Genomic DNA, 26,274 nt, shown 5'->3' with positions numbered 1-26,274 from the left:
TAAACAAAAATCACACGATGCTTTTTTATTAGTTAAGAGTTCAAGGGTTCAATTGTGGTACATAATTTATTAAGTATAAACAACGTGGATGCTATCCGGGTTGGAAAAGTGAAGTCCCATTTCCCCTAGTGGGGTAAGGGGCAGATGCATTATACATCTGTTTTACTGATCGATTTTCTTTAGGGACAAGTAGGTGATCAGCTTTCTGTGTCCTGCCAGACCGAGACATTTTATTTTCTTCGTTTCCACCGGGAATCGAACCCAGGACCCCTCGGTGCTACGCTCACGCGTCAACCACTGCACCAAGGAGGCGGTCAAAGTCAAAGGTTTCCGGGTTGGAAAGCGTAATAGCAACACTACACACCTTCTGTAGCGCCTGTTGCAGCAGCCGCCTGGCCGCCGCGCGCTGGCTGGGCGGCGCCACAGCGGCCAGCCCACAGGCGCACGGCGGCAGGCTGAACGCGGCGCGCGCGCGGTGAGCCCGCGCCGCTGCGGCCGCCAGCGCGCCGCCCGCCGCTATCTGCGTGAGCAGCAAGCGGCGGAGCGGGTGCGCGCCGCCTGACGTGCAGGTTAGCCAACTGTAAAAGGATAATATATTATTATTATTGGATGTTTTGGGGGAGCTAGCTGTAACAAGATGTCTGAGCCAACTGAAAGATGGACAGGGTTAATTATTATTGGTTGTATTGGGCGAGCCAGCTGTAATTGGGCGGGATGAGTTGATATTGTACATAATGTTATAATAACAATGTGCGGCCGCCATTTACACGACAATATAATTACATGGAGGGCTTTAGCAGAGTGAATTATTTGGATATGTAGTGACAATAACTGTAAAAGGATGGAATGAGTGTAATGTTGTACACGGTGTTATAAACAACGATGTTCAGAGGCTAGATGTAATTATTTGGTATATGTATACTTTATTGAATACGATAAAAAAGCAGAAGTGTTTATGTTGTTGTTTCTAATAAGTTATTCGGCAAGTTTTTTTATAAATTAAGGAATCAAATTCAAATAACAAACAGTTCATATATAATGTTTGTTTTACTTTTATTCTCTGTCTTCATGAATTTTAAGCCTAAATAATGCCTACATATTAGGCCGAACGCCAAACTTACCGCTACGTGGACACAGTTTTAACTGTTTATACACAAGACTCAAGCATTCGTCTAGCAATCGTCAATTGATGAAAACCTATGCATGACGTGCGTATTACGTGGCCTTAATGTAAAATTATGCACATATATTAATCAAAAAATAAAGCATTCTAGAAATAGCCTTTACAACAATGACATTTAAAAAGGCTACAAGATTAGTTCCACTTCGATAACAACATAGTTTATAATTAAATTTAACTGATAACAATAAATGCCTACATCCGATAACTCAAGTAACAAATAATCATTATCTATAAAATTAACAACGAAAACATCTATTGAACCGATTTCGCAATGTTTTGTCAAAAATTCCTGGGTTTAACAAATTGATTTTTAACGCTTAAAATTTTTAAGTTATCAAAATTCTTAAAAACCTTTAAGAATATCCTATTGTTTATTTACCTAGTCTAGTATATATCTAGAATAGAATAGAATAGAAAACACTTTATTGTACAATTTGCACAAAAACAAAATTTACAAAAAACGATATTTAACTTAAAATAAATGTACAATTTGGCGGCAATTAGTATCTACTAAATATATAATAACAAAAATTCTTACCCGAATGTATCTCTTTCGCCATTCGTGGCCGCATTGGTTGAATTATTGGTATCACTAGCTGGACTTCCACCAGATTCGCCCGACGCTCTTGACTGAAATTAAAATATTCTAATTTAATACAAAATAATATTTATACCAATTCAATTTGCATATAGTTTAAACCTAATAATAAACATGAATTTATTCAAAACACGTTTTAAACAAAACAATGGCCTGGTAGCAAGCAACAAATAAGGAAAGTTACGTGTAATTTATATGCAAGGTCACATTACGATCATTTGCATACATATTAGTAAAATGGTTTTTATTTGCCTCTTCTTTATCCTTATTTATAACTTGAGAAGTTTTTTTTTAATAATGGAATGACTCAAGGTTTGAAGTGATACCTAACTATATTTTATTTTACTATATTAAGGAAAACTTATCGTGTTGGTATTGTTATCGCTTCTTGTTTCAAGAATCATTGTGCAATTTCTTTTTACTTGGCTCACCTTATAGCAATCGAGGCAGACGACAAAACCACATTTGCCGCAAGTCCAATGGAAGTTAAACAGCGTAGTCTCACAAACGTCGCAGATCTCCCGCACGCCTTGCACAACTCGTTTCCATGCTATCGTCTTATCTGCAATAATAATACATATTATAATCTAGACAAGTATTTGTATGGTAGTAAACACATTTTTCTCACTATAACGCTTATCAGCTATGAAAATATCTAGACAAACATTCGATAAACAGATATCAGATGGCAAAATTGTCCGAATTGTTTTCTAGTCGATATAGATATCTTCCTTGTTTAGTAACCAATTGATATAAGAATAAATTACAATATAACATAATTTTGATAGATTTTCCTATAAATGATTCAAAAAAAAAAACAGTAACTAAAATAACGAAAGTACCTTCATTTAAATGATGTGATTCTGCTTCTTTTTCTTGTTGTAACAATTCACAGAATTGGTCTCCAATCTCTCTCAATAAGAAGCAACTCATTTCTATGTCTAATTCAGCGGCACCCGCTGATGATGATAACCATAGTTTATTATCCTCCTGTTGACAAACAAAGTGAATCATTAGTACTACATTCACATCAAAATTAAACCAAATTAAGAATGTGTAACAAGCGATACATACCTCTTCGGCATCCTTATACGGATCGGAAAATCCGGCTATAGCTAATTGTCTATTCTTTGCGTATTTCAGTCTTCGAAAAGCGTAGAAGCGGCAAAATATGTTCGGCATATCTTTGTCGCGTTGAGCGGGCGACCAGCGGCACTCGCGGCACTTGGCGAGGCGCGGGGCCACTTCGAAACACGGGCCGTTCTGCAGGAACGACTCCGAGGTGGTCTTGGGGCGCGCGGTGGAGGGCGTGCGGCGCGGGGGGTCCTCCCGCCGCCGGCCGCCGCGCCCCCCGCCCCGCGCGCCGCGCCCCCGCGCCCTGCTGCCGCCGCGCTTGCTGCACGTGCTCCCGCTGCCGCTGCCGCTGCCACCCGAGTCAGAGTCTTTGTCGTCACTCTCTTTATCACTTTCACTGCCACTTTCGGACGCCTTCTTCTTCTTCGGTTCGTCGTTCGCCTTCTTCACCGCCCCTTTTTTCCGCTTCGCCTTTGGCGGTTTGCGCTTGGGCGGCGAGCTCGGCTCTCTGTCTGAACTGGAACTGTCCTCTTCCGCGTCGTCCACTCGACCGTTGACTTCCTTTGGCTTTCTGGGTTTTGACGTTTTCCGTGCCCCTCTTTGAATAGATTTCGCCGCCACCGGGACGACAATATTTGAGCTAGAATCGTCCGGTTCCGACATGCGGCTTAAGGTCATAGGCAGGGTTATACAAGTTCCGCCTCCACCGGAGCAGTCGCCTTCACCGATAGGAGCAGTTTCGTGTCTCTGCAGCCAGGCTTTCTTTCCTAGATGTCGAACGGGCGCTGCGCCATCTCGGGGACTAGGAGAAGCTATTTTAGCTGGTGTATCACTATCTGCGACGGTCGTCACTGGTGGCGTCGCCGGCGGAGCTGGCGGTGTCGACGTCGTCGGAGGTGCTAAGCTAATTGGAGGTGATGCGGCTATCTGTGGTACTGGCGTCGTAACGGGTGCTGGACTCGCCGATGGTGTTATTTGTGGTGCCGGTGAAGCCCCAGCGGCCTTCTCTGGTGTTTCTATGCTACCGTCGGCAGAGGGAACTCTGACATCGCAGGGGGGACCCGGCGCTTGCGGCGCAGGTTCGGAACCCAGAGGAGTTCGACCGACGCTCGCCGCTGCCGCTATTAATGGCTCCGGTGCGGGACTTTCGAGCCGCCGCCTTTTAGCCTCTGAATCGACGGATTCGAAGGGACACCTCCTCCTCGGTGATAACCGATCGGGATCATCTCGCGTCACGCCTAGGTCGAGAGGTTGCGTTTGGCACGGAGACGTGGAAGTAGCCGTGTCACCGTGCGCTCGTGGTATCGGGCGAGGTTCCGGTGTTCGCGAATGAGCGACTGGAGGAGGCCTAGTCCGGGGAGCCGGTGAATACGCTGAAGGAGGAGGATAAGGTACCGGAGGCAGTTCCGCCTTCGTCAATGGAAGAGGCGGTTCACCCGCCACACCGAAGTGTGCGGGGCTAGGTGAATTACTGGGTTTGCCGTAAATGTGAGGTGGCGCCGGACTTGAAACTTTGGGTTTAACGGGTGGGGCGGTTTGGTAGTAAGCGGCGGGTGACCGCTGGGGCGGAGGAGGTTGATATAACCGGCGATTTTTATCCTGAGCGGGAAGCGCCGCGTGAGGCGACGTCTGCAGAGCCGGGTGCGGGTGCGGCGGCGCGTGCGGCGACAGGCCGGTCCGGTACGGCCGCGAGAGGTAGTGCGGGGGCGGCTCGCTTCTTGGCTTACTAGGATAGGGGTGCTTTTGCTCTAGGTGGATCTGTTTGGCGTCGTGTTTGACTATCACAGAATTTTTTTCGGGGACTAAGGGAGGCGGCGCAGGTAAATGCGGATCTTTGAGTTTATCGTAACGATAAGGAGGGTAATTATAAGATGCGAAGTTAGGTTCTCCCTTGGGCAGGACAGAATGCGGAGGAGGTTTGTCCGATTTTGCAAGAGGATGTCTAGGGGTATGCTGCGAATGTGGAGCATGTGGTGCGTGGGAGGCGTGCTGTGCATGTGCATATTCAGCCTGCGAGAGCCTGTCCGGTGGATGTGAGGGCGGTGAATAATACGCGCGCTCTTGCGCTCGAAGCCTATCGTGTTCCGGTCCTCCTCCTCGATTTGGCGCTATGTTATTCAGAAGCGACCACGACATACTGCGTTCCCGCTATAAAAGAAAACGAATTCTTACTGATGTGACCTCATAATTATAATAAGTTATTAAAAATAATATTAAGTACAAGTAAACGAATGGAGGCCAATGATTAAATATTAAATGTTATAGGTATTTTAAGTGTTTTTCGTAAATGTTTATCGTACAAAATTACTTTTCAATAAAATTTAAGATAATATCTACCTTCTGATTAGCAAGCCTCAATGATTCTTCAAAATGCCTCGATACTAATTTCGACGCCGCATTTTCTTGTTCTCTCCTCTCCTTTTCTTCTCTCTCTTGTTTCTCCCTCTCCCGTTCACGTTCTCTCTCCCTTTCTATCCGTTCCCTTTCTTTCTCTTTTTGCTGTTTCTCAAGTAAATCCCTCTGATCCTGTTCCCTTCGTTCCCTGCGGATTAAAAAATAACATTGTTTAAATATCTAATGAGAATGAACATTTATAACAATTTTGTTTGTTTGTTAATTTAGTATTCGAAGCTCACGAATCACGTGTCCAGAATATTAATAAAACTAAAGCCATTGTACGGCATCCTGTTTAAAAATTTCGTGTCAGAAAGTTTTCTAAAGCAACGTCCGAATAAAACATGTACAATGTACATATGTCCAAAACAATAGTAAGAACGGAAGTTAGATCATGACTTCCTAGAAAATGCGGCAAGTCAAGGGCATCAGTTGAAAGATTTTGTTTACGATATCATTTGCATAAAGATAATGTGGGTCAAGGTCAACATCGCCACGTTGGAGGGAAATATAAATGACTTCAATATCTCAGCGATGGCGCAATACTTAAACGTTTGTCGAGTAACTATAGATAAGAGTATGTATACGCGAATAATGTTTACTTGATTCCGATAAAGAAAATACGGTCATGCGATAAAATTGTATATTTAAAGAATCTTAATAAATAATACGAAGAATCCAATAGGTTATTTCCGATAACACAATAATTATCTTGACATAACGTGACAAAACGAGTCATCACGTAACTCTTTTATCTCTGATCAAGATAACAATTTATTGCAAGTAAAGATAAACCTTTTTTATAATGACACGTCCGTCTTTTTAATCTACATAAATATTTCACTAAAATATTAACGACCAAGGTTGTAAACAACATTATATAACCCACGTAATTAATTAAAAGCAATTATGCGAATAACGATAATAAAAAAAAATGTTGTTTTCAACTTTCAGATGTGACACATAAACATTGATAAATATTATTTAGGTTAAGAATTAAGAGGTTAATATAACAAAAAAAAGTATTCTTAGAATATTGATAGGATTACGTTAACATTTAACAACATAAATAACATATTTATTATAGTTTATCGAAACATAAATCACTATAATAGAATTAATAGACAATGTTTTCTTTGTGGTAATCAAGGTGGTAATATTATAGCCTAATTTAAAGGATTAAATTATTGATTGGCATTGATAGAATTTTAATAAGAATTAGTAAATTTTAAAACTGTATTTATGAAACATAAAAAAACATAATATTGATCAAACTGTGAAGAACATTTTCACGTCTATTCATACTGTATTTTATAAGAAATGCTTTTTTACAAAATGTTCAATAACAATCGATTAAAATGAACACAATGAATTAAATGCCGGATGTTATTGTAGATCGCAAAAAAAATCACACAAAAGGAACCCTTGAAGATATGTTCATAAAAAAATCAGCTGCGCACACCTGTCTTTAGTGATTTTTTTTTATATAAGTGGCTTTATAGCCTTTAGAAAGTCCTGAATAACAATAAAATTTAAGTTCAGTATTATTTGCGCAAAAGTGAAAGTAAGTTTTACGCTTGGTTTCATTTTAAATTCGTAGAATACTAAATGCTAATTTTCAGTTAAGATTTTAGAAGCGAAATATAATAATATATTCATACTTTTTTTTTAACAATGTGCAATTTAAAACTTCAAAAAAAATATGTACAACACGGTAACTTTACAGTTTTAATACAATCTACAGAAACGAATAGAAGAAGACATGTATCATTTCATTCAATACAATATTTCGTTCAGTAATCACTACGTTGATTCATTGTTATGTTTTTGTGTTTATAGTCTGTGATTCTTTCACACAAACTGCTTCTGCTCATGCACTACGAAGTGATGCTTTAGATTGCACAACAATAATGAATAAAAAAATAATAATTTATTAATGAGAAATTGTGAGAAACATTAAGATAAAAACCAGTAAATATCCGTTTCTCTCACCTTGATCCACAACGGTATTTCATACAGTCTCAAGGTTTTTGTTACACTTTATTTTATCTTGTATTTATTTTTAAGAATTTTATCGCTTTGGTTTTTACGAACTTAAATGGCGTTATCATTTGCAATTACATATATGTACATATATAAAATGTAAAGTATTTTAAAATCCATACACAAATATTTTGTACGTTGATAAAAATTTCCGACTCGATTCTTATCGTGGAGGATTTATCAACACTATAGTACGTAGGTACACATAATTTTATACTAGGTACACATATAAATTAGTTAATATGGAATATTATAGCACAAAAATTAAACATCAATCATACTTTCTTATGAAGAAATCTGCAATTTTCTTAAGATTGTGTGAATAAGCTAAGTAATCTTCTTCTATAATATAAAAATGAATCCCAAAATGTGTTGGTAAGCGCATAACTTGAGAACGGCTGAATCGAATTCGTTAATTCTTTTTTTATAATATTCCTTGAGGATGGTTCTTATGTAGAGAAAACGTAAATATGTACCACGGGCGAAGCCGGGGCTGACCGCTAGTATGTAATAGATTTTATGGAAGAAATACAATCCACATAGCATATATTGTGTTTAAGGTAAATAATATTTCTTAGACATATTTCCGAACACCTGCTTGAAAAAGTTTAAAAAATATTTATTACATTGATTTAAAAAAAAAAATATTATATTTTTATGTTGCATGAAGACATTAAAACCCAAGGAAAATTAATTTTGTATATCAATTTATTTTATAACAAGGTTGATTAGTGATTACTGACGAGCGCGATTAATTAATTCTGAGCGATACATTTTTGAATTATAAAACAAATAATAAGGTAACAATCAGTTTAAAAATAGTCTTAGGACTTTAAAAAATAAAAGAGATCTAATTACAGTAAAAAACAAAGTGAAACATCTTTGGCAGGATTTAAAGAAGCAACGGTATTCCCACAACGCAACCTATTCAATAGTTCGCGTTAAGTATAGTAAGTTTCACTTCAATAAATACATTATACAATAATGACAGTATAATATATCGTCGATCAATAAATATAAGGCCTTTAAAATTAAAGTAATAACATCAACTATTAACATTACGAATTATTATTAAAATAATTGTTCTTCTTTTTACTAAATATTTAAATTAAAATGACCTTCAAGATATTAATATCAGTAAATAAACTTGGAAGTAGCGTAAAAACTGGATTTTTGTTTAATTATTTTGCTCAATTTTACACTGTAAAAACTTTTTTTTTATTTTAAACTGGTGTCGGTGGATTATAATATGTAATTGAGGAAATCTTAATACAAATTTACATTTAATTTGGAATTATAAGCTAAATATACATTTTTAATTATTACTGAATTATATTAGATATTAAGTTCAGTCTATTGTTTTTGTTTTTCTGTTCTTATTGTCGTTTGATATTTAGTTATTGAAACTTTAAATGTATTATACTAGTGCTATCCACGAGGGGGGCTAGTGATCTGTTGTACTATAGGTCTTTCACAGACCTATTTCAGACACTAGTCCTTCACAACGAAAATGCTACACGTTTACATATTTAGTTCCTTTGTAATAGTTTGAAGTTGTGATTTGTGAAGGCAAATAAATGAACTTTTTATATTTTAAGCATTTATTTATTTGTTAGTCTATTACGGCACCTTATTGAAGCACTTGAATTGTAATTAATAAGTATTTAACACGTATTTTAAAGAAGTATGATATTTATTTGACATGGATGAAAAACTTTTTCTTAAATTATTTTCGTAGGTATGTAATATACGATAAATGTCAGCTATAACAACTTGTATCTGTTTATTACCGTTGATAATGATGGTAGTTTTTATTGCATTAAGTATGACATAATATTATGAAAATTGCAAACGGAAACTTGCGATCCAGTTCAAACCACATCGTTTGAGGTTAATTACCTATAATTGGCCGTTACATTTGCAAAACAGAGCATTCAGCTTTAATCTATATGGCTTTTAGTAATGAGTATCAACAATGAAGAAGTATGCACAATGCACATATTATGTATGTATTATGATAATTATGGAATAACTAAAATATCAGTATGGGCTTATCATGAATTTAGTGTGATTTAAGGAATTTAAGTACATATGTGCGATGAAAATTTGGTTAAAAATTACATTATACAAACGCTGATGGGTATCCTTTAAGGGGCCAATAAGTAAAAACAAATTAACTCACCGTAACAGTCTTTCATGTCTCTCTCTGTCGAAGTTGGCGACCGCCAGGTAGTCGTCCGTGATGGCGTGGTGCAGCGGCGCGTGCAGCGGCGGCTGATAGCGCTGCTTCCACAGCAGCTCGCCGCCGTAGAGCGCGGGCGGCGGCGGCGGCAGGTGCATCAGGGGCGGAGGCGGGCCCCCGCCGTACCCATGCGCCATGCCTCGCCACTCCTCCACCGAACTCGCCGAGCCTCCCGACCGCACACCGCTCACGCCGGAATCGGAACGATCGTCCGCATCGCGCGCGCTCACTATCACACAATCGTCCTCCTCGGAGGCCACGGCGCTGGCAACATCCGCGCCCACACTCACTTCACTCTTCACTTCACTATTCTCCTTCACTTCGGACGTTACGCACTTCTCCTCACTGACTTCCACCACATCACTTGCACTCACACTTTTTGCGGCACCTGCAACAAGAGAGATCACTATTAGTTTTGTCACTGGAGCTTATGTTTCGTTACTGTGAGATCACAGATCACAGAGATTAAAAAGTATGTAACAGTTGAAAGCTTAATACTAGTCTATCTATTTCAAATTTATCGGAATTCGAAACATTTTGTTGGTAATTCATCATAGCTATATTGCCATTACATTAATCTGAATTTCAAAGAAAATGTCACATAATAAGCGCTCGTATTATTTCATCAAATGACCGACGTCAACCCGAACGACGCATCAGCTTAAATAAACAGATTTGGATTAAAGCCAACGTCAGGCTCATTCACACGACGCCCACGCAACTATCAAAAAGCTGTCACATCAGGAATTCAACGTACCCACAAAAACATTGTGCAACACCGTTAATGTAATTGAACAAGATGTTGATTGCACTCTCGATAACTTATTAGTAAACCTTGATTATAATAATTATTACATCAGACACTTTCAAAAGTGCGCGAAGACTAATAAATCGAGCCGGCCGCGGCCGTAGGCGTGACACGAATGCAAACCGAGTCACGTTTTGTCGAGTTTATTACAAGTGTTAAACCGGAACAGGAAGATGACATAGTAAGGATTGTACGGAGAAAAATGTTGGCATTTGGCAAAGTTATGATGCTGTATATCCCACACGTGAATATCTGGAGCGCGGCCAAGACGTGTTGCCAAACGTTTGATATGCGTTTTTGGCGATTAATCAGAAGCACGACGGTAAAAAATGTAGACGAACACTCAATATTATTACTAAAACAAAGAGATGTAACTAATGAAAACAACGAATGACTAACATGTGGTTTCATTACCAGTTCGTTGTAAAGTATGAATAATAAGAAAACGAATAATTAAACCAGCATATAAATGTTTGAATTATAAAATTCGAAACTGAACTGACATAAATAAGCATAATATGTGTGCGGAACGAGTAACAAAAGAATTTTAATGAGCAGTCGTTAACGGCGATACGTATTTACATAATTGCATAAATAATTATTCATTACAAGAATCAACAGAAACCAATTGTTCGCAAGGATGTGATATCATGCTGTATGTCTGATGTATCACACTAATATACGGTTGCTGACGAACGTCATAAATAAAATAGGTGTAATAACTTCAATAAGATTTTACACTTAATACATTCACCACTTACCTATTCTGTTTTAAAGTGAATTGTAAACTATGGCTTAAAATTTATTTTCGGCATAAAATCAACAACACGGAACAAACAACAACTAAATTGCTATAAACAATATGTAATGAGCTAACATCATATTTTAATTAAGTAATAAATAATAATATACGATAAGTGGAAAAAACAAAAATTTTATCTGTTTATGTTAGTTAGAGCAGCCAGACCGGAGAAAACAAAGCTGTCTTTTACAAAACAAATGACTATTGAGAATATGTAAACAAAAGGAGCGAGACAATGGCACAGTGATCAACGGGCTGGGACAATAGGGTAACAAATAACTCGTCGGTAAGAGCGGCAACGCGCGCCACGACACTCTGATTGACAAGACAAACGCTAAGGCGGAACCGGTGAGAGCTTTTCATTACATAGAAAGGAAAGGCAAAAAGTTGACACACACCAACGTTCCATGCGCACCATAAATTCTTATTGCTATTGAATTATTCATGAATGCGAACCCGGCCGAGCGAGCATTGCAACAAACGCTGCAACTCGACCGCTTCACAAAAATGGCGATGTTAATTCGACACGCAAACATGTTATGTAGGTTATGTTATACTAAATGATTCTCGGAAATACCTACTACATTTCTGTGGAACAAGTTACGTTTACAGATTATAAACCGCAAACACGGATCTGTCAGTTTCTGAATTATTCATCATAACGCAATACCGTTTTCCGTGCCATTAGCGAACTATGTGGGTCTTCTTAGAATAGGCTTCGAAACCCGCTCGTTGTTTATGTTATTAAATGAACATTTAAGCAAAAACGGTCCTGCGGCTGCCGTTCATTGCATTATGGCAGGCTTATGTAAAAGTCAATAGGTCAAAATCATCAACATACAATCACCGACTATAACATAACGTTGTCATATTTATGATATAAGGCAATTATATTTAATGGCGAACGACGTGTCTATCATAAAATCAAGTAGTGTAATCATAATACATACTATGAACTATTTCACAGTAACTAGTCTACAACTATTAAAACGGATATATCTTAATAATTAACCAACCACAACATAAATATGTAGTTGAATATGACCGAAGAGGTCATCGTGATTGTATTCTCTCACATTGTAAATAAAATTCCCTTTTATGTATTGAACGTACGATATTTACTATCGGAATATATTGTTGACTCAATAACAGGAATCTCGTTAAAACCATTAGAGCGTGTCAATTCGCGAAGCGTGTAATGAAACACTTCCACTCGGACAATAACCGCTCGTTAATGGGACACTTCGGACACCGGGCTTTCTCTGCAACCATAAAGCAATTATCTTGACATTACGTAAATTATGTACACACAGCCATATAGGAGTTCTTTAATTGTACGGAATTCTCGGGGACCGTTTAATTTCCACACAATACACATTTTTGTTCTTTGACCTCATATTAATAAATGGAGTCGTGTTCTATTACGCAGTCAAGCGTTTTACATATAAAATTACTACGAGATTTAATCAAAAGTATCTACGATATGAATCGTTGAATTGTAATAATAAGGATAAACTATGTTCTAGCTATTTACATTTTAGAAAAAAGATCGGTAGGTATCGTGACCGTAAGTCGTGACTTGTTTTGTAGCGCTATGAAGATAAATTGAACTCATCGGAACTTGAACATCATGTTAATAGTCTAACTACACAATAAGTAATTGTAGGCTATGTACCACCATGATTTTATATTTAATTATAGTTTAAGTCCACGTCTACAAAAGAACAAGTAATATCCACGTCCCCTTTTGTAAAGAAAACTGAGAAGCCATTGTACACTTTATTAAATAAAACGTACAAATAAAATTTATAGTTCCCTAATTATTCAAACAGACCTACATCGATAGCTATTTATTTATTTACCAACTCTTCACAGTTATTCGCTACCAAGAGCTGAATAATTATATACGAATGCAATACATATAAGCAAGTGGCGCGCCGTGGGAAAGCGTACATTGATGAGCTGTATTGAATGCAGATTGGTTCTCGTTCAACAAATTGCGCAATGCATGTAGGTATTGATTAAGAACGCGGAGGCGGTCTAATCTTAACATCTCACGGTACAGCGCTCGTGACTCGGAATACGATAACGAGATTCTCGGCTTGATAGTTTGTTCCTTTTGTTCGTTTAGAAACTTCCTCGTGTAGAATAATGATATGAACACATGCAATCCTGTTTATGGTAATTTGAATTGTTATCTACTTTTATACATTCGTGACATTATAGATGACCAGTGAAGAAATTAGGGTGAAAAAGTATGTTAATGGTCGTGAAGATTATAAAGTTTTTTTCAGTTTAACGGTGTAGGTATTCTATGATTTAACGGACATAGGTACCTAAATCCTAATATGTAAGTACAATTTAAAATTGAATTAAATTGGTCACACAATAGGTACCTATTTCGTTTATTTTTTTAACTAAGTAGGTAAGTAATTGAATTAAAATGAACGGAATTAATCAATAGCGAAGATTGTTAAAAATTGAAATTAGGTAGGTATGTGGGTACTGGGTATCATCCGTTATCCGATAGATGTAGGTACGTAAAACAACTATCTACATGTAAGTTTATAATAGTACTATTGTTTCGAGATACTCACTTTTATGACGTGATATTAAAATGTTAAATGATAAACGATCACTGTATTTCATATAATATTATCTCCTTCACTAAATCACTCTATATGAATCACAAATCTTCTCAATTAGACGGCTAACAAATCACAATGTTCAAAGTCACACACAAATATCCAGGCTAAAAATAGAAATCCTCGGCGATGACCGTTGAAAATCAAAAACAATCCACCTGATTGCGTCCTTGAATGCGGTCAGGAAATTGTAACCAGGCGTTCACCTGCACTCACTCACACACACAACTTTAGTGGGCTATCATATACGTATAATTATCGTACAAGATGTCGACTATGCTAAATGTTTCGTTGCGAGCGTAATGTGGAACAGACGTGCAAAAGCCTCGATGGCGCACAAAGGACTGAAGCGCGGAGAAGTGGTGGCCGGCAGAGGGGGTCGGGGAGATAGCCGGGCGCGCCAGTCTCGCAAGCGACGTAGCACAACGTAGCAACAAGTGAACGGCAATGCGGGTGTGAGGGGTGCAGGCGCTGAGGGATGGTTGGGGAGGCTCCCCCCGCGCATACAAAGAGCGCACCTGACGGCGATGCAAGCACCCGTCCTATCCATCCTCGCTGCGAGTACATCCACTAGACCGGCTACGATAGCATAACAGGAAGAGCAGATGTTGATAATCACGATGTGCGTCCGACTTCCACATAATGATACACCATTTATAGCGTCATGTAACTGGAAATACAAGCATCGTGTCAATGCTGTTTTCATCATTAAATACTTAAATAGCATTAAAAAAATAATATTATATTATTTACGTGAGCACTTTAGCTCGATAATATTTTATTGCATCCAGATTTTTATCTTTGCATTTGTATCGTACGATTGAATTCTTGAAAATTCATATCGTTAAAATTAATTGTATGTGTATATATATCTCTTGGATAATATTAATAAGTGATAAGGATAATGTCTCATTTTCATGCAATGCCGATAGATAATGTGTATAAGTATGTATACAGTGTATTAATATTCTAATTTTACATTATGAATTAAATGAACTTATAAAATACTAAATATGCAACTGCAACAAAAAATCGATACATAACGGTTACCTGCTTTAAATGTGTGCAAGAATTCAGGTAATCTCTTATCGCCTTATCTGCTTTAATCCCCCTCTCAATTTACTTTATCTATTAATCAGCGCGACATTAAATTATTTGTATCAACACGAAAGATAAAGTTGTTGACTAAAACTAATTTAAAATGTTACGACGTCGAGACGTTTCCTCTCTTATATTATCTTCACAGGCTTACAAAGAATTTTACGAGACTTAAGCGAAATTACATTCTCCCGGATGAAAATAACCGTTTATTTATAGTCGTGGTGTAATTTAGAGCAACATAAACAAAATATCGATCGTTGACCAACATACCGGGTGCTTTAACAACTGCCAGCTATTTGGCAAACTCCCAACTATTCCGGTAAAGTCTATACGATCCGCTTTTTGTTTATGATGCGAAATAGCATATATTTCTCTCGCCGAAACTCCGACACGATCCACAAAATAGATTACAATTCAACGTTTCTAGGTAACTGATAATCAGATACATGAGCAAAAACGTGTTTTGATTAACTATTCGTATTGAATTACAACACTTTCAATGACCGCAATACAATGTGACTTTTTGTTCGGATGATTGATCGTAAGTTGTAAACAAGTAAAAACTTAATTGAGTTTTTCATAGCTTCAGCGAACGTTTCGCGTGGAGTAACTTTATCAGTCGCCATGCGGGCAAGCGGATGCGAAGCTCGTTTCACTGAATTTTGAAAAAAAAAACACGAAAAGAGGTCGCGTATCTGTTATGGCCTTGTGCTAATAGTGTTAGCGGTAACACGCGAATAACTAATGCTGTGTAATTTGCACATAAAATGCAATGAAAAAGCCGTTTTTAAATCACGACCTATAGCGACGTGGACGTTGACTCATGTTTCTTTAATGAGTCGGTTTTATTTTATTTTGTTCGTTCTAAATAGTTTCGAATACATTCACGATAATGTCCCCCTAAATTCGCGTTGTCTGCTGATTTATTGAGTAATTTCGATCGATGTCGTAACAATCGTATCGAATATCTTTTATTACTTCTAAAATATATAATCGTGAGTTATCGCGCAATGTGTTTTCACACTTAGTGGAGTTAGATAACTCACACAACAAGAATTCGTTGATAGGAAACGCAAACACGGCAGTCGATAACCTGGTTGCAGTAACTGATAACAACACAACACTGTGTTTGAACAAAAACTATCTGAATAATGCTAATCACTCAGATAGAGACAATATCGCCATCGTATTAATTACTTTTTATGTTTATATTTATCGGTTCCATTCCGAGAACTATGACAAGGATATCGTTACAATTATCAAAGTTAATTAATCAATCGAGTTGAACCCGTTTTGGATGGATTAATTAGAATTAAATAGCTGTAATTAATTTGTATTGAAAAGGACCTTGAAAGTATGACGTCTGAATGATTTACAATTTCTTTACATTTTATAAATAGTATAACTTTAACCATTTTTGTATGTGACTTGTTATGTTGATCTTTCTAGTTGTAACGGATTGCTGAAGAAAATACATGGCATAGTCGCACTTTTACGACAATACCGCAGAGCGTGTGCCGCGTGGGAGAAATCCACGAATGAAAAGGTTTACAAACAACTGAGAATGTATACGATTGAGTCGAACAATGAGTTATTCAACGTTATCGATAGCATAGCTTACACAGCTGCGGACGGAGGCGTAGACGATGTTACGATTGAATTAATTTGACGACCTACTGCGTGATGCAATAACAATGAATCATTATGACATTTTATGGACGCACCGCTGAATCGCGAAAGGCGAATACGATAACGATAAACAACACTATAAAAAGTTAATTTGTTACGTAGTTTTACGGCCCATATTTTCGATCCGTTTTTAAACCAACGCGTAATTAATGCCACTCAATTTCATATTAAACTGTGATTTACTTACAAATTACACACTCGATCGTTAGTATAATAATATTATTAATGATGAAGGTCAAACAAACAATAATCGAAGTGTAACTTGTGTTTTGATAAATAATTAACGACTAGCCAATAAAGATAAGTAAGGCAATCTGCCCTCAATACGATTTTAGATACCTATGCACGTTCTCTTATCAGGCACTAATGGCATATTATAAACTAAATAACTCATCCTTTGTAAGTAAGGTTTATTTAGATTAATTTTCAAGTGGCTGCATATTTTGCTAATTCCTCATTTTCATAGTTCCATGAAAACTATCTTAATACATTCATAACCATTTTGTCATCGCTCCAAGGAACGAAAGACCGGTCGGCGATCGAATGTCAAAAACCGCACGAGGCAATAAATTGTTGTCTCATGGAGAGTAAACATTGCCGTTCAGTCGCATTCATGCATAATTGATGAGGGTTTGGAGCGAGCGCGTGGATTCCAGTCGGTCACGATTCGTCCGGATCGCGCGCCTCCGGCAGCCATTTTGTGAAGGCTGTCCGCCCCGACGGGCGCTACGTGAATTTTAATACCCTATGATATACACTTAACACAGCTTTTGTGTTTCAACATAACAACCCATTGCAGGAACGCCTCGAACAAATATTATGTAGTTACAATTTACAAACACCTCCAAAAGAGGATTATACACTTGCGACACGAATGATTCACATTTTTAGCCATAAACATAATATCTCCACAACATCTTTAAAGCACTTAATAACAGGCATTTATCGTAATGCTGAATTAACAATAATGACGATGATTAATTTCTAATGTTACCAAGTAAATAAATAGAGCATGATGCGTTGTAATACATAATAAATTAAATGGTACGAAGCAACGCGGGAACTCTCACGCAAACCCATTGTGCCGTGTAATTGTAATCAAAAGTCTTTTCTCTCGGAACTAACGAATCATCCTTAATAAGACATTTCACATGAATTACGAAGCATTATAGACGTTTAAACTTAAAAGCCATGCCTTGTTGTTTGACGAACATCTAGTAAGTAATTGGTCAGATAAATTCAAATAAAATTCTCCTTCGAAAATTATTAAAAGAATAGTATCACGGTCTTTTAAATATAACGAAATATCCGTGTTATTATTGAAAAAAAAGAAGGTGATGGACGCTTTATCGCGGTTAGAATAACCGAGCATATGATAGTCGCGAGTTCTTTGCGATTTGCGCTGATACATTGCGGTTGAGGCCTACGGCTGCTCATTATGATGAAAGTCAGCCGCCAGCCCTGAGCGGAGAGACGTAATGTGAAATGAAACGCGCCCGTCCGTCTGCTCCAAACCGCAACCACTTTTGCGTCTGGCTCTACTAACGCCAACCACCTATGCGTAGCCATGAACTACGAGTTACGACGTATTCCAATAAAACATCTCTCACCCGAGTTTCTCAAACGCGATTCTTTTTGATAGGTACACCGATGAATCAATGTTTAATGTTTATTCAAATGCTATCCTCGATACAAAACAATTGAGTACACATTTCCTGTCGTGAAACTATTGCGCAGTACATTTTTATTATGCGTACGTTTGCATTTTACAAATGCACTGAAGTAGACAGTTTTATGTGTGTGACAATCTGATATTTATTTACGTGTGGGAATTGAAAGTCAATGAATAGGCAGCTTCGTGAGCAATATTCTCATTTTACTGAATGCACTCAACTTTTTCTACCATTCAGCGGAATGCAACTGCAAACGTCAGCGAGTATAAAAAGCAGCTACACATTTTACAAATGCTGATGCTCTTATTAGTAGAGTTCAAAAGTTAATGACATTTAATTGACAAACAAGCACTTGTCCCAACATTTATATTGAAATATAAACTGAATTATGTACCGACCTAACAACAGAATAATATTCTTATACAATTAACATTTCCATATAAAATTCTCATAATTATATTTAATGGCTCTTTTGTATCTATGCTCTTTATCCATCTGAACAAATGAACAAAAGAGAATAATAAAGCTTTACAGTTCTTAATCAGATTCTTTGCATCTTTACAGTTACAGTACTGGTGGCTCTTGGGTTCAAATCTTAAGAAAGAGTTTAGTAACATCATAAAATATTAAGTATGCCGTTAATACAACGTATAATACATATATAACACTGCAGCGGCTTTTAAAAAAATCAATAACCTTTTTAAACATAATACTTGTTAAGTCCCGAGATGCCATAACGGGCTATGATATAAATTTGAAAAAACAGACAAGATTAACACATAAATACATCGGTCTTATAAATAAAAGATAGTGTGGTCCTTTTTCTATAGTAATAAATCGTTATCAATATCAAAGAGAATGAAACGGCTCAGTGTCAGAAACCCGCTATACATCACGGAGGTCCGTTCAAATCCTCTCCGTGGAGGGAGGGCGACCACCCTCGGCTTACAAAACAGCCGTATTAAGTCTTCGCTATTAACGCTCAAACGCTAGTTATCAAGGGTTTTCCTTAGAAATTGGAGCCAAGCTGCCGCACGGTAATTTGGATATTCGCCAAGTAATGTTTCGACACGTTGCCCTGCCTCCTGTTATCGGATATCTAGCGAAATGTGCATGTAACCGTTTTAAAATACGTTACTCCGCAGTCTCGCCTCTGCCAATTCGCAACTGTAGAAGTTATATTGTACTTCCAGATTATATTTTCGTCGAATTGCCGACTGAACAGCTTTAATCTTCTCAGCTTTTACTATTTTACGACCAGTCGCGATCCTTTCATTTCCTTTTGTATAAAATAAACTCAGATTAAGTTAAATTATGGAATAGAAGTTCAATGGCTGTTCATTTAGCCATTATATTATGAATATTCGTTCTTTTAGCTTTATTCAATAACGGATTCCCTGGCGATAGCAATATATTCAATATTCAATTACCATTGATTATAATATAAACCTACACAACCAGTTTCTAAGGTTGCTTACTCAAGCAACATTAAAGGTATAAGTACTGTATAATACGTCAACTTCATTAAAATTTAAAATGCAGAAACTTGTGAGATGCCTGTAGCGTTTGTGCTCTTTTATTTACCTTTCAAGTTTATTACATTATAACTGTGAAATAATAAAATTGTGATTGCAAATTTCTTTGAAAGTCTACTGAACTGCAAAACAGGCGGTGAAAGAAAATGTCACAATTTAGATGGCACAAGGGAGTCGGGAGGGAGTCGGCCGGGAGCCGAGCCCACCCACTAAACGATCCTCGTGTTTACGTTGTCACCCATGAATCGAGGCAAATCCCGGGAAAAACTTTGATTAGTTATTCTTTTATTTATGGCGACAAAAGCCTATTAATTCTGAAAATATTCACCATCTTTAGAACGATTTTGTTTTCGATTCCATGATATGATATCAGCGACGGAAATGTTTGCCGTGACTTGTCCCAATTTAACAGCTGATAAGGGGATTCAATTAGATATCTTATCACTAGCACAATATTGTGTTCACTTTAAACATCCAATCTTATCTTTTATTAAATAGTCGTGTCTTTGATCTTCACGTACTCTCGTCTAATCTAATAACGGCACAGGCTTCCGCTCCCAGCCGATCGCCATGGCAACGATAAGACCCTGCGCTCGCCGAGTTTAACATCCCATTCCCTCATATTATTTATTCCCACAGGACCCCACTGAGCAGCTGATTTCTTTCATAACGCATAATAATTCTTTTCGATTTTCGCGGTTAGGCCCTTTACAATGAACATGAATCCCTGATGATATTTTCTGTTAAATTTTGGCTTACGTCCTTTAAATTTGTAATAATATTATAACCATTTCCTTTACGATGGCCATAAAATAATTCATTACGCATAAATTATAACGTTTAAACGAGTAATTTGAGCGATGACAAATCGCGAATCGATTTCGCAAAGTATTAAAATAACGGTGCTATATTCTGAGCCGATCAGGTTTCAATTAAAGTGGAATTAACGCGAATGCATAAGTAGGCTAAACTTATGCGGGTGACATTCACTCACATGGTTTCGAATTTAAATGTTGAACAATCGATATTTGCTCTTATTCGTAGAGTTATGAATGGCACACTACAGGTGTGTGTTTATGTGTGGGTGAAGCGCCCCAACCCTTCCCTTGCGCCGTGAGGGACCGCAAAGAATGTACATCAACCCTCCGCGTTTACCCTCTTCATTTTTATTCACGTATCAAAGGAAAACATTGACGGAAGATATGAGGGCGGCCGGGGGCGAGTTGAATTATTATTTCTGTAAATGAGTGATACAGCGTTTCCTTTGTTGGATTCAGTAGAACAATGGCTAAAGTTATTCCAAGTTCCAACCTATTGTCAACGAACAGTATATTATTTTATTCGACGATTAGAGATAAACGTTGTGGCCGTCTGTTTAAAACTAAATGAGAACATTTATTTTAGTAATAACTTTTGATAGTATATTCCTTAAAGTAAGCAATTAATACTAACAACGTAATAAAAATTCACATTCCTTCCGATTTTTTACTTCCGTATCGTACGAGATATTTATAAATTCATAAATTTTTATTACAACATAATTGAAATACATTACTTACATAACAATCAGTTAGGATGTAACTCAAAATTAAGTTAGAAATCATTGACCTAAATTCCAGTGAATATCTTTAATCAAACAATAGTGAAGCGAAACAAAACTAAATTGATTTATTCCAACGATAAATCATTCGGGCGATGATATTTGTGTGAACCTGCAATTGTTAACTATGACAATAGATACTTCACGGAAACGCTACTCCGATGTTACATGAAGATTGTTTCTCGTTTGCATTTCGCTGAGACAATTGTATTAGCAGCGGTATGCGAATGACATCATGGAAGCCATAATAGACATTAGACTCGAATAACAGCGGACGAAGGGAAATCTCAAAAGTGGCACGCGATAAATAAGGAACGAATTAATGAGTCACTTAACGTAGTCCGTGGTGAGATATGAATTTAAAACGAACGAGTTAGCAAATACGGCCGATTAAAATTCGATCGCGAATCGCGATACATTCAATTTAAATGCCAGTTGTGTTAAAACGGCAAAGCAAGGCCAGCGCTATCATGCGAAAATCGACATTACATGTTTTATATGTAGGCCAGAGCGACTGTAGTAGGTAGCATTCCTTTACATTTACAGTAGCGCGATTTACGATCGAGATAGTTTCATTTTCACGTCCCAATGGCTCCGTCGCTCGCGCATTTTGACCATTTCTGTTCTCTAATGGCCGATGCAGGACCATCGATAGCTGATCTCTGATAGTTCAATAGGTCGCTTCTTTGGCGTCCGGTTAATGCGGCGCGACGGAGGTGCGGGAGGCCCGTTTATATTGGTTAGTTTTTTTATTCTAGTCGGGTATCGGCGCGTGACGGGCATGACGCCCGCACTCTACTTTATCCACAGTTGCGCAATGAACGGGACAGTAAAGAGCTCCGTATTCCGCAGACACTATTGTGCATTCACTTTCTCAACCTACTTATAGCTAATCTATACATATAATAAATCTGTAGAAGGGTCAATTCTGTACATTGAAAATATGGAAAAAATAAATAGCAGGGGGTGTTACTGGATCGATAGCAAACCCAAATATGTGATTAAAAAAATTTTTGTCTGTCTGTCTGTCTGTCTGTCTGTCTGTCTGTCTGTATGTTCAGGCATCACATGAAAACTAACTGTTCGATTTCGATGAAACTTGGTATAATTATACCTTATTATCCTGGGCATAAAATAGGATACTTTTTATCCTGGAAAAATACGTAGAAAAAAATAAATCTTAATTTTTCAGTTTTATCCATAGACACGTTGTTCTGTAGAACCGAGAACACACGTTGCGTTAATTATTATAGGTATTTGGGTCCAATAGATATTTATAAGATGTCATTGTCAGAGTTACTCAAAATGGAGAAATAAACCATCCACGCGAAGACCGACATCCGCGCGGACGGAGTCGCGGGCGGAAGCTAGTCAACAATAAAGATAGTCGTGCCGCGTGCGCTAGAAACGCTCTTGTCATCATCTTTCATCGTTGTGTCACTGGCTAAGATTTATGAATAACCTCCTAATTAACCCGGCGAAGTAATTTGTATACAATTGATTTTAATTTAAATAAATTGCTTAGCATTCAAAGAGATATAAAGATTTCGTTACAAGTAATGTTGCAACCTTGACTCGATTCAAATTTTTGTAAGAAACAAATTCAACTCGTAGACTGATACGAATATAAACTAAGAATCCATTATTCATAAGCGTAATAATAATATACAGGTACATCCGTTTTCAATACAATTTGAATACGAAACAGAGAACATTAAAATCGAATTATGCAGTAAGTACCTATATCTACGGATGGAATTTTTCGATACAACATTTGATATGTCGTTAGGAACCAAATGAACCATATTGTTTGTCTATGTAATATATTAAAAAGTTACGCTGTTTTCGGAATGACGAATACCTACTATTCCAATATTCAGGCCTACATTCATTTCCATATTTATTGATTACTAGCAATGCCCTGCGGTTTCACCCGCATAGATAGCGATATCTTTACAGTGAAAAGTCTTACTATAGGTCGGACTATAGGTTTAATTTTTAATCACATGAAAACCACCTTTACCCCGTCCCGCACTACGGCCTTTTTTTTTTTTTTTTAGTGGGGAAATCTTTCATAGATACCCACGGCCTCCAGGGGAGGGGCCGTGGGTTATGTCGGATTCCTACCGACCAAAACCCCACTGTGTTCCGTCAAGACGCATATTGGTAGAATTCCTCCGTGACCCCCGCACTACGGCCTGCTCGAACAGTATACCTACTATTTTCTGTAGATTGACACTTTTAAATTCGTTATATCTTTTGAATGGAATATCCAATTCTTTTCATTTAAAAAGTATTTTGCTGGTATTGAAACAGTCTATAATAAAACATCATTTAATGGGATAAGGATTAATATATGTGTATGGATAACATGGTTTGATTACTGTCGGCACTTCTATTTACTTTGAAAACGTAAAAAAGTTGTTGTAGTAACATAACTACTGAAGATGGACATATGGTATCGCGGACTTTCTTGTAGATATTGATCCATTCTATAATACTGTAGAACATTTTTTTGTTCTATCTTCAATAGATTCCGCAGCGCACGCGATGACAGAAGTTTTATTGAGGATTTTTTTACACCTTGGGTTACATTATTGCATTTTTGGAAAGGATCTCTAATTTTTTTGAAAATGCAATATAGCCTATGTTGCTCAGTAAAGATGCAGCTTTCTAATGGTGAAAGAATTTTTGAAATCGGTCCAGTAGTTTTTGCGTGAAAACCATACATACATACATACATACTTACATACATACTTACAAACTTTTCCTCTTTATAATATTAGTATAGATAGTATAGATAGTATAGATAAACACGAATAACACGAAAACAATATGAATGTGCGTCACGGCCGGCGGAGTAAAATAATATTAATTTCATCATGATATATATTATTAACACGTCTTGTAAGAAAAACAGACAAGTGAACCTGTTTTATTTCTATTTTGATGTTCGCTTGATGCAAAAACACCTTCAGAATGACTCACCGGTTATAATACAACCATTAGCAATTTAAATTTTAAAATGTAAGTAATTTTCATCTTTATTTTCATAAATTTAAAGATATTTTCAAAATCGGGCGGTGATTATTAATACCTGAGAGTTCTTTTAGGCACGATATACTTTTAAGAAATGAGCTTTTGAGCTTATTATCATATTAAATAATATCTGAGGTTGGTATCGAATTTTGAAGTATGTGAAACTGAGTGAAATTAACAATAATTTAGAATTCGTTCATCGATATATTTAAATCAAAAAGATAATAACAGTATAAAATGGAAGCATGAAACGGAATAATATATTTACGATCGTGAGAAATTTTCATTAAAGTTGCTAAATTTTTTAAAATAACCCGCTTTATTTGTTCAACAATTAGCATAACAAGTCTTAGTGCATATCATTAGCAGTTTAAATTCGCGATACCGCCTCCGTAATGTTCTTCAAACCAGTTTGAATTTGCAATTAAATTAATCGATTCGAACGTCCGGAAATCGAGATCACGATTTCATTTCTGTGTCAGGAATAAACAAATTCATCACGAAATACTGTGATAAAAATAGTATTTGCAATTTTAATTAACGCCTTTCAGTACTATTTAGCATTCAGATATGAAAAGGCTAAAGTCAATGCCTTAGTAACTGTGGGTGTTCATAAATCATGTTTAATTAAATGTCGAGGTTCTTGACTCAGTCGCTATAGCTTCACGTCCGGTAGACGGCGCACTTCAAACTTTTAAGTACAAACAACGCAGCTTTGTGTTACGATTCGTCGGCCGTAGACAGCCCACGCCCTAACTTCGGCGTCTATTATTCACATTGTTGTAGCTCTAGTTTGTATTCGGAACAGAAATTCCTGTCATCCCGACACCTAATCTCTTCAAAGGCTGCGCTTTAAACAGTGCACGGGTCCTGGCATCAATAGAGATTCATATCGTATCCAGTATCAAGGCATATTGTTTTAGAGTTGCGTGTATTAATTACCCCATTACACAACTGCAGCGTGGCGTCACGATACCTATTTGTGCCGCCCGCTAGCGTTCATTTGCCAAAAGCTATTAATTACTCCCGGAGAATAGAATATCTCGGCGGCTAATCCCCCCGGAGACGGTTTCGGTTACCGACAACGTTGATTAATGTCTGCGATGCTCAACTCTTTTAACTATACTTATACGCTGCCGATTTTGTAAACGTGTACGCGAATAACCTTCTTTTGGGTTGCCCGAACGTAAATAGTCTCGCATCCGTTTCAAAAGTAAATAAATTACGGCCGGTGATACGGTGCAGATGCGCTCCACTTCAAACCTTGTGTACGAGAAGCGTTCGTGAATTAATTTTAATTAGCGGTTAGAAATTTTATTGCCAAATAGTAAGGTAAACAGTTACGCAACTGGATTTAATTCAGCTGAATGATGGTTTCTCTTTCTACTGGATAACACTTTTAGCAGGTTATAACATCTAACACATCGATAAATAAGCATTTTATGTTCTCACTTGCCTAGCCTTCGAATTAAAACCATTTGTCCGGTTTATATGAAGAAGCTGCAACTTTAGATATTCTGAAACATTAATACAGTGTAAACTCTATATAACGACACTCCATTTAACGTCAAACTCCGTATAACGTCAAGATTTCTCGACTTTGGTTGGTTTATATTGTTGTCTATACAATAATACACTCCATATAGCATCACGCTCACTCTAATTAACGACCACAATAAGACATTACCACTAGGAACTAGGACTAGGTTGTACTGACTAAGTTGCCGAAATCAATGAAAATGTAGTTGTGTACATTCTTTTTTACTGACATACCGAAGATTCTCAGAAATGCAGTCGTAGAAAAATAAAGAAAAATTCTGCATGCCGAAGAAAATGGACGATCTGCCA

The 26,274-nt window shown here is 37.2% G+C and overlaps 1 protein-coding gene across 1 annotated transcript in view; it reads right to left on the bottom strand.

The window, feature by feature from the left end:
* Kdm3 (Lysine demethylase 3) overlaps positions 1-26,274 on the bottom strand; it is a 160,160-nt gene that overhangs the window by 2,555 nt on the left and 131,331 nt on the right. Inside the window, exons 9-15 of the mRNA XM_090109322.1 lie at positions 9,475-9,922; positions 5,193-5,397; positions 2,856-5,003; positions 2,624-2,771; positions 2,213-2,343; positions 1,722-1,813; positions 365-578 (exon numbers count right to left, since the gene is read on the bottom strand). Of these exons, the coding sequence (XP_089965448.1) occupies positions 365-578; positions 1,722-1,813; positions 2,213-2,343; positions 2,624-2,771; positions 2,856-5,003; positions 5,193-5,397; positions 9,475-9,922 (3,386 nt within the window). The remainder of the gene's footprint in view (positions 1-364; positions 579-1,721; positions 1,814-2,212; positions 2,344-2,623; positions 2,772-2,855; positions 5,004-5,192; positions 5,398-9,474; positions 9,923-26,274) is intronic.

Source organism: Colias eurytheme, chromosome 14, assembly GCF_061535395.1.
Source record: "Colias eurytheme isolate Ceu_HAF_F1 chromosome 14, ilColEury1 Martin Lab GWU primary, whole genome shotgun sequence".
In the NCBI taxonomy this organism is placed as follows: Eukaryota; Metazoa; Arthropoda; class Insecta; order Lepidoptera; family Pieridae; genus Colias; species Colias eurytheme.
Note: the sequence above shows the minus strand (reverse complement) of the source record. Positions and strands in the feature narration are given on the sequence as shown.